A 10041-nucleotide genomic window follows, 5' to 3' on the forward strand; every position below is an offset into this window, starting at 1 on the left:
CAAATATAACGTGATGAGATTTTGCCCTCAGCCAAAACTATTTGCTCTGGAACAAATAATAGATAATGAGACCAAAGACCCGCGAGATATACCCAAAACGAATTATATCTCATGTTTAACCACTATAGAGACATCAGAACCAGCGGTGATTTTGCCCTCAGCCAAAACTATTTGCTCTGGAACAAATAATAGATAATGAGACCAAAGACCCGCGAGATATACCCAAAGCGAATTATATCTCATGTTTAACCACTATAGAGACATCAGAGCCAGCGGTAAATTCCAGAAGATCTGGCCGAGGTGAGGCTGCTCTCGGGCGGCTTCATGAACACAGAACGGCCGCTGACCATCTGGAGCTCACAACTCCGAAAACGTTGAAGCTAATTTTCAAATAGACGTTATCTATATTAACAAACTGCATATTTGAAGTCTAAACAAGTATTCTTGCCTAAAAAAACTCTTAAAACTACATTTCGTGACACAAAACAGTATTATTTTTTAAATTATAGTGGATTTGGGCATCCGCCATAATACTCGCTGTGAGAAATACCACAAGCAAGTGATACAAACAGTGAAACGGTTGGAGTTCTGTTATCACTGGAATATCACTCTCTTGGAAAAGGCTCTCAGCCAATCAGATTCAAGGACAAAAATGAACTGTTTTATATATATATATATATATATATATATACTGTATATATACAGGTGCATCTACAAAAATTAGAATATCGTGAAAAAGTTGTAACTTATTTCAAAAAGTCAAACTTTAATATATTCTAGATCATTACATGCAGTGTTAATTTCGTTGACAAATAATTTTCGTCATAATTGTCATCTTTTTGTTTTTTCAAAACAAAGGCACCGTCACCGAGGCGCCATTTTGAAGGTATCGTTGCATTGAGCAGTGAACTAAATGTGTACTGCTATAAAGAATGCATTATTAGCCTATATAACCATTGGGATTTCATTAAAAAGAAGACCATGTTCTTGTTCTTTATGAGAAGCGATTTTATTTAATTTGGACATAAAGGCATGTTGTGTGTCACTGCAGTTAAATCATGATAAAACCTTTATATCAAACCTATATAATGAGTTTGGAAATTTTAGAGAAATGCTTAATAAATGCACTGTAACTAAACCCATTAGATTTAAGTCGACTAAATTTACTGTAGATTTAGTCGACTAAAATCTTATGATATTTAGTCGACTAAAACTAGACTAAAACTAAAAACAATTCAGATGACTAAAATATGACTAAAACTAAATGGAATTTTAGTCAAAAGACTATGACTAAAACTAAATCAAAATTTGCTGTAAAAATTAACACTAATTACATGTAAAGAATACCATAGCAACCGACCTTGGTACCTTAGCAACCACAAAGCAACACCCTAGCAACTACCCAGAGTACCCTAGCAACAGCATAGCAACACCCTAGCAACCACCCCGGGTACCCTAGCAACCACATAGCAACACCTTAGCAACCACCCCAGGTACCCTAGCAACCGCAAAGCAACACCCTAGCAACCGACCCAGGTACCTTAGATTTTTTATGTTTTATTTTTATATTTTGTTTTCATTTAAATTGTAAGGTTTTTGTACTTTTGTCGTATGTTTTTTTTTTGTCATTTTTACTAGTTTTTTTTATTACTGTGTAGTTTTTATTATTTCAATATTTGAACAGTTTTTTTTACAGTTTCGGAGTAAAAAATTTAATAAACTCATGACCAGTGAGTATCACTGATAGATATAATTATAGATTTATTTTAATCTAATTTATTTTATTTTTATATTTTGTTTTCATTTAAATTGTAAAGTTTTTGTACTTTTGCTGTGTGTTTTTTTTTTTTTGTCAGTTGTATTAGTTTTTTTCATTACTGTGTAGTTTTTATTTATTATTTCAAAAAACAAAGTATTTTAGTTTAAGCTATTTCAGTATATAAAGTTAAACTAAATGAAAATGAGAAATGTTGCCTTGGCAAGCTGAAATGATATAAGTGTGAGGGTTTTTATTTGTTTTTACTTTATTTATTTTTTTATTTCAATTTATGAAAATGTGTTTATATGGTTTTAGTTTTATTATAATAAACCTGCTCATGGCATATTTTAACAAAAATCCTATATCTAAAATAGTCATTCATGGGTTTATATATGCATATTATGATTAGTCATTGTTGGTTTTTGCAGCTTGTTGATCTCTTTTGTATTCAAACTGAATACAATTGCAGACTTACATTTCCAGATTTATTAATTTTTCATGTTCAGAGCGTACTGTAGTCATATTCTTTGATATGCAGCATTATACGGCTGTAGTTCCCCTTGAAACCGTAAACTGCGTGCTTTCATCCTTCTTTCATCTACTTTTCCTGATGAATTGAGCATTAAAACCCAACAATGACTCCTCCTGATGGCCTGGCAGAGGCCGTAAACGATAAATCAGACATTTCTCTGCTGTTGAAGCGCTTTGCAAACACTGAAAAAACCTCTGTTTGTTTACAGAGAAACTCTGAGGGGAGTTAATGAAAGAGAGTTTGCTAAATGGGTCAGTGCTGCTGAATGTCAGTGTTATTGTGGCTGTGTGTGTTTTATTTTTGGCGCTGTATAATGCAGTCGTGATTGGCAGCATCAGAAGAGCATCAGGCGCCAGTGTTTTCTCCATGGGTGGCCGCGTGTGCGTGTGTGTGTGTGTGTGTGTGCTGCCTGCTGTCAGAGGTGTTTGTGATTTATTGCCCTCTTCGGCTGGAAGTAAGATCCAGCACAGATCAAGCATATGCACCCAGACACACACATTTCCTCTCCCGACTATTTTGTTACATGCAAAAAAGCTCAGAAACTGGGGATATAAGATCCCCCTGTCAGTCATGCTTTGTGTTTCAGAGATAATGAACGCATCCTGTCTGTAAGACACTTCCTGTCTCCAGCTATATGAAAGAGATACTGCATCATATCCATCCAGACATCCAGCCCTCTCTTCTTTACAGTCGAATGTTTACTTTGTGTTATTCATCCGCCAGTGATTGTTTTTCTGAGTTCAGATCAGTGCTGTATTTATCTCAAAAATGTAAACTATTAAAACTATTTTTAGTAATTGAAATATAACTGATATCAATTAAAACAATTCTATAAATATTAGATGAAAAAGTCAAGTTAAAAGGCAAATAAGTTAAGTACTAAAATAAAAATGCATTAAAATAAAAAAGTAATATAAAAATTACAAAAGCACATAACCAAATTCCTAGAACTTCAACTAAAATTAAATTCAAATGAAAACTTAAAAATGATAAAACAAATATTAATAAATACTACTAACTTGCATGTTGACATAGACGATCTCACTCAAATGTTTCTTGAAGTACTAAAATTACTAAAACTGAAAGAAAAAAAAGCCAAACAGAAATATTTTGAAAACTAATGCAAATGACATAAGCAAACAACAAAATGACAAACAAAAAAACTAAACTAAACTAAAAAAAAAAGATTAAAATATTTATGTAAAGAAAAATATTTATAATAATAATAATAATAATAATAATAATAATAATAAGTTCTAGATGATCCCACTCTTACTGGTCAGCGTATTGATAAACATTTCTTGAGGTACTAAAACTACTAAAAGTTAAATAAAAATAAATTAAAGCTAAACATAAATATTCAAAAGCAGAACTTTTAATACAGATTACATAAGAACATAACAAAATTACAGAAATGTCAAATAAAATCTAAAACAAAACAAATATTATTAAAAATATAACTCATTTGCTTGTTGAATTTTCTCTCACTCCTGCTGGTCAGCGTATAGACAAACGTTTCTTAAAGTACTAAAATGACTGAAATCGAAATAAATGAAAGCTAAACAGAAATATAAAAAAACAACATAGGCTTATAACAAAAACATAAACAAATGAAAACAAAAACATACAAATCATTACGATATTAATAAAGATATGACTACTTTGCTTGTTGAATATTCTAGATTATTTTAGAATATTCTCACTCCCACTGATCAGTGTATAAACAGACGTTTCCTGAATGTTTTCATTGGCATTAATGTGCAGAGAACAGCAGGAAGACCTTTCTCATATTTCAGTAAATGATAAGAAGTGAAATTCACTGCACATGACACGGTATTTGACGAAAGACATTGAACCGAATGGTCCTGCAGGTTCATTTCTCTTGTAAAGAGCGCAAGTGATTAGAAAAGCCATTTCTCAACCAGACATAATTAACAACCTCATCAAGAATCACAGAAAGAGAGAGACAATAGCAATAGAGATATGGACAAAAACAGTGAAAGACAGGCTAAGAAAGAGACAGAAATTTAGAACAAGAGAGAATTTGGGAATTTTATGCACTCTTTATTTATGTACATTATGGGGGGAAAATCACTCTATAACATGACTTAATTAAAAATGAGAAGATTTAAGAAATAGTGTAAAAATAATAAATAAATGTGAAAGCAATTTAACTCTGTTTAAAAAATCTTTATAAGAGATATACAGATATTTTAATGATTTTTCACACTCCTTTATTTATACAATTTGTAAAAAAAAACAACAACAAAAAAACATCTTATAACATCAAATAATACAAATTTAATTTAGGAAAGAAAAATCTAGTCTAAAAATTTAACTAACTATTCATTAAAAACATTTAAAAATGAAGAACTAATTCTAATTACAAAGAGGCAAAGATTGAATTTTCACATGCTTTCATTTATTCACAACTGGGGCAAAAGAGTAATAAAGAAGAAAACTCAATAAAAATAACTGAAAGCAATCACAAACACATTTTTTAAATAACTAATTCTAATTATGAAGAGGCAAAGAGATGGAAGTATTTTTATTTTATTTTTTGAATGCATTTATTCATTTGGGACGAAACAATAACCTTATAACTGAACAATGACCTATTCATTAAAATTCCATTTAAGAAAACAGAATAAAAATCAATAAAATAATAAATGTGAAAGCATCACATAGTCTAACTCTCCATTTGAAAGCGAGAGATGGGGTAGAGTGAGAGACCGAGAGAGGTGAGAGGCTTATAAATAAAACTTGTGGCCGCAGGCAGAAGATCATGAGAAGATTTTTATGAATCTTCTCACACTGTCATGTTTTTGTGATCTCTGATAGTCCGAGATGCAGAGAGACGACAAGAAGGAAAGGTGGAGGACAATTAGCTGTTTTATCTCCGCTGGGCTGCTGTCTCTCTCACACATTACTTACTGCTTCCTGCAGTCTGATGCTAATGCACTTCTGTTAAATATTTCACAATGCACACGCTCTATCTGTCCTGCTACAATGTGATTTCTTGTCACAGCGCGTTAGGCTCTTCATGATAAGAAAGAAGCCGAGGAGAGAATCGCATTCGGTCTGACAACTGCTGCAATTTTCAGATGTGTATTTTTAGTTCCACCTCTTCCCCTCATGTTTTGTCCTATTTTCTTAAGATATTCTCCTTTTGAAGTGAATACTGAACATTTATTGTGGGATTTTGTGAGAATTAGACTCAAGAACATCAGTTTTCATTTGAATGCTGAAACTGTGCATACTTTAATCTGTCTATCTATCTATCTATCTATCTATCTCTCTCTCTCTCTCTATCTATCTATCTATCTATCTATCTATCTATGAGAAAGAGAGAGCAATGTCAGCTTTTCAATTTCATTTTGGGAAGGGCAAAGATGGATGTGTATATGATTAGACGAAATAAGGTGGAAGGATCCACAAATGATAATGCTGTGTTTGTATTTGTCAAAATGTTGAAATCTCATTTAAGAATAGATTTTAACTATTACAGTTTGATTAATGATTTAGAAAAATTTTCCAATATATGGTGTTATAAAGATGTGCTAAAAAGTAAATATTTTTATGCATCATAGTAATGTGAATTTTTAAAATGAATGGCTGTACAACAATTACTTCCATGATATTTAAATAGACAACAGTTAATTGTTTTTAATTACATTACATATTCACACAATGGCAGTAAATTATTCATAATTTATTTATTCACCCAAATTATTCTTCCTTTTTCTCGCTTAAAATTAAAACACATAATTTTTTTTTTCTGTTTGAGTGTTGTTTTTTATTGTTTTTATTTTAAAATGAGTTAATTTGTTTAACATTTTTTATGATTTTATCAACTCACAAACCCCCTGCCGTTTATTCACAACCCCCAGTTTGGGAAACTCTAGAGTAATGTAATTTTTAATACACTTTATGATTTTAATAAAGAATGGGGTAGATTTTTTTTAGGTCAAAAGTAATCTAAAAGTAATTAAACAGTAGTCAGAATAAATGACCAAATATGCGTAATCTAATAGATTGTGTTACAAACTACAATTTCCGTCATGTAATTAGTAATCAGTAATGGACTACAATTTGTAATTTCTATATTGAGAGTATTGGCATGTTTGTCAGAATACTGTCAGAGTGAGAAAAAACACTCAAACAGAAATTTTTTTTTTTATTTTCTTTAAGAATAATAATATTTCTTATTTATTTCCTTTGATTCCAGGGCTAAAAATGACCTGGATTCACCATGTGTTTGTGCATATTTTTAGTGTTTTTCTGTTACACACACACACACACACACACACACACACACTTGTAGATGGGAATCTATAGGGCAACATGCAGCTTGAGGATCTACAAGAAACAGATGAAAGCAAAGCAAGAGAACAAGAGACAGAAAACATGATCAGACGGGAGGAGAGCAATGGGGAAAAATGTGAAGATCACTCGAGTTTTTAATCAGTATGAACACACACACACACACACACACACACACGCTTAGATCAGGTGTGATGAGCAAGTTGTTCACTCTATGCAAATAAACTTTCCGGTTATTGCATCATGTCATTAAGCGAGCTGTCATCCACAGCTGTGTCTTAGGGAGTTTTATTGGATGTGATGAAGCCTTAACCAGCCAATCCCTATGCTGATTTGTCCTGCGGAGGTTGTCGGCGTTGTAAACAATATAATATATAATGTGCATAAATATATACATATATTTACATTTATTTACGATTATGCATTTAGATAAAGTGATGTGACAAATAAGTCGGTGCCCAATATTATATAATTTTTTTAAATTTTTTTAGCAAAGAGTAATATATAAGTAACATGATTTTAACAGATTTTCGTTAAAAACGAAAACAACAACAACAAAAAAAAGCTATAAAAAAGATTTTGTTTTTGGTAGTTAGATACAAGCAAATCACTAGCCATTTTCTTTACGATCTCATGTTGAATGTGTGATTGTTTGTTTGGTTTTCAGTTGTCGCACCAGTAACCGCAAGAGCCTGATCTTGACCAGTACGTCTCCCACTCTTCCCCGGCCTCACTCTCCTCTGCCGGGACACATCGGTGAGCAGAGCACTCCTCACTGATCACATGAGCTGCACCTCTGAGATACACACACATTCAGTGTAGTTCTCTCTGTCTGTCTCACAGGAAGCAGTCCGCTGGACAGTCCTAGGACCTTCTCTCCCAGCGCACCAGCCCATTTCTCTTTTGCATCATCCAGAAGGTAAATAAACAAATAACTAAACAACCAAGAAGCTGTTCTCCATTTGTTCCATTAGGCCTTGTTCAAAAATATGATGTTTTTGGCATGCCCGTCTCTCATCTTTTTAGTAATAGTAGTACAGGCGTCTCTCTATTTTGTGAGGCTTCATAAGTTTAGTACCACAGTGAAATGTCATGATGGACATCCCAGTTTTCCGTCCTCTCGTTCCACACTGGCTGCCACTGTCTCTTGTTGACATGCTTTTGCCAACAACTCAACACTGACGACTCAGTCTTAACAAACGGGTCAGATTTTGTCCCTCACGGACAGCCAGTCCTAAAGATCAGATTTGAAGAACAAATTGAGTTTGTGTGAACGAAGCCTGACTGAAACTGCACATTTTCCCCAGTCGATCTTGGTGTCACTGAAACAGAGTGATTCTGTTCAACAACAAAAGCGATCTCAAGACTCAAACATGGTTAACATCCAGAGCAAAGCTAAAAATCAATACAGATGTTTTTCCTCGCAAGTGCTTTTAGCTAAAAGTTGCTATTTTTTCTTTGCATTTTTGACCAAGCAATGCAAAACTCCTTGCTCTTGTCTCTTATGTTCACTAAGGCTGCATTTATTTGAACAAAAATACAGGAAAAACTATAAAATTGTGAAATATTATTACTGTTTTCTATTTGAACATATTTTAAAATGTAATTGATTACTCTGATACAAAGGTGAATTGTCAGCATCATTACTATAATTTGCTGATTTGCTGCTCAAGAAACAACTTAACATTATTGTGTTGAAAACAATTGTGCTGCTTATAATATTTTTTGTAGAAAACATCATATTTTCCATTGATGAGAAGAAAGTTCACATAAACAGCATTTATTTGAAATATAAATCTTTTGTATTATTATAAAAGTCCTTACTGTCAATTTTGATTAATTTGATTGTCCTTGCTGAATAAGAGTATCAATAAAAAAAAAAAATACTGATGTTTGAGTGGTAGTGTACATTTTGAAAACTCTTAAAATATATTTAGATTTTATTTACATTTTCTAAATAAAGATACATTTTTTGTTTGTTTATCCTTTATTTATTTATTTATTAATTAATTCTTATCATAAAAATAATTGCCATATTATTATTATTATAAAAGTCTTTACTGTCAATTTTGATTAATTTGATTTGTTCTTGATGAATTAAAGTATCATTTTAAAAAAGAAGAAGAAATCTTACTGATCCCAAATATTTGAATGGTAAAAGTCTGAAAATCTTAAAAATATATATTAAAAATCTTAAAATATATTTAAATTTTCTAAATAAAGATAAATTTTTTGTTTATCCATTCATTCTTATAATAAAAATAATTGGCATAATATTAAAATATTTTATTATAATAATTTATTTAATAAAGCTGCTGTTCATTTAGGTCAGAGAGGTTCTTCATTGTAAAGATCAAGTCTGCTTTTGCTCTGGTTCAGAGGTTCGGGGAAGTCAAATGTGTCTGAAGTGAGGAAGGAGATTCTCCAGACAACCGACACACACACACATCTCAGCATCATCATTCCCCAGCGCACAACAGCCCGTCACACAGCCGTTTGTCTGAAAGACGAGATTGAGGGACGAGAGACAGACGATTGATCCGCGCGCTCTTTCCCGTCTGACGCGGCCCTGTCCTGCGAGGGCTAATATTGGATTTAGCCAGTATAAATCTGGTGCAGCGAAATGGTTGCACAGCCTGTGTCATCAATCCTGTCCAAAGCACAGAGCAGCTGCTCGCAGCAAACACAGGAGCATGAAATATAGTGCTTGACAAAGAAGACACAATCCAGCCCGGAGCAGCAATGCATCACAACAAAAGTTTGTGCATGTACACCATCAACAAATGGCCCAGGCTCATTGGGGTCGTCCCTGCCGAGATGCTCTTTTCATAATGAGGAACCTTTGGTTCTGAGCGCACTGGTTCTGCTTTCTTCTAATGTGGTGGGATGACAGTTTTAATGACCCCACTGGGAACGCTGCCCGCACAGAAATACACACTAAACAGTGCAGAAATGCGACGGTTGCCTAGTAACCACACAAGAATGCCGCCACATGAAACACACTTATAAACTCTGCCCACAAAGAACTGTGAAAACTGCACTTTACTCGCTCTCATTTAATGTTTTACACAAGAAACATCAAACAGCCAGACGGGAAGCTCCGCCCCCAATGCACACCATTGGTTGAGCTGATGTTTCTGTTTGCTGCTGCTAGTGGCACTGAAATGACACTTTATCAACAGAAAGAAAGATTTTTTTTTATATATATATTTTTTTTTAAGTCTGTTATGCTCATCAAAGCTGCATTTATTTAATAAAAAATGCAGTAAAAGCTGTAAAATTGTGAAATATTATTTTAATTTAAAATAACTGTTTTCTATTTAAATATGTTTTGAAATGTAATTTATTTCTGTGATCAAATCTGAATTTTCAGCATCATTACTCTAGTCTTCAGTGTCACATGATCCCTCAGAAATCATTCTGATAT

At 32.9% G+C, this 10041-nt stretch overlaps 1 protein-coding gene across 1 annotated transcript in view; it reads left to right on the forward strand.

Moving 5' to 3' along the window:
* LOC107747415 (microtubule-associated serine/threonine-protein kinase 1-like) overlaps positions 1-10041 on the forward strand; it is a 69522-nt gene that overhangs the window by 22397 nt on the left and 37084 nt on the right. Inside the window, exons 3-4 of the mRNA XM_016561897.1 lie at positions 7282-7370; positions 7458-7533. Of these exons, the coding sequence (XP_016417383.1) occupies positions 7282-7370; positions 7458-7533 (165 nt within the window). The remainder of the gene's footprint in view (positions 1-7281; positions 7371-7457; positions 7534-10041) is intronic.

Source organism: Sinocyclocheilus rhinocerous, unplaced genomic scaffold, assembly GCF_001515625.1.
Source record: "Sinocyclocheilus rhinocerous isolate Xijiao unplaced genomic scaffold, SAMN03320098_v1.1 scaffold229, whole genome shotgun sequence".
Lineage (NCBI taxonomy): Eukaryota > Metazoa > Chordata > Actinopteri > Cypriniformes > Cyprinidae > Sinocyclocheilus > Sinocyclocheilus rhinocerous.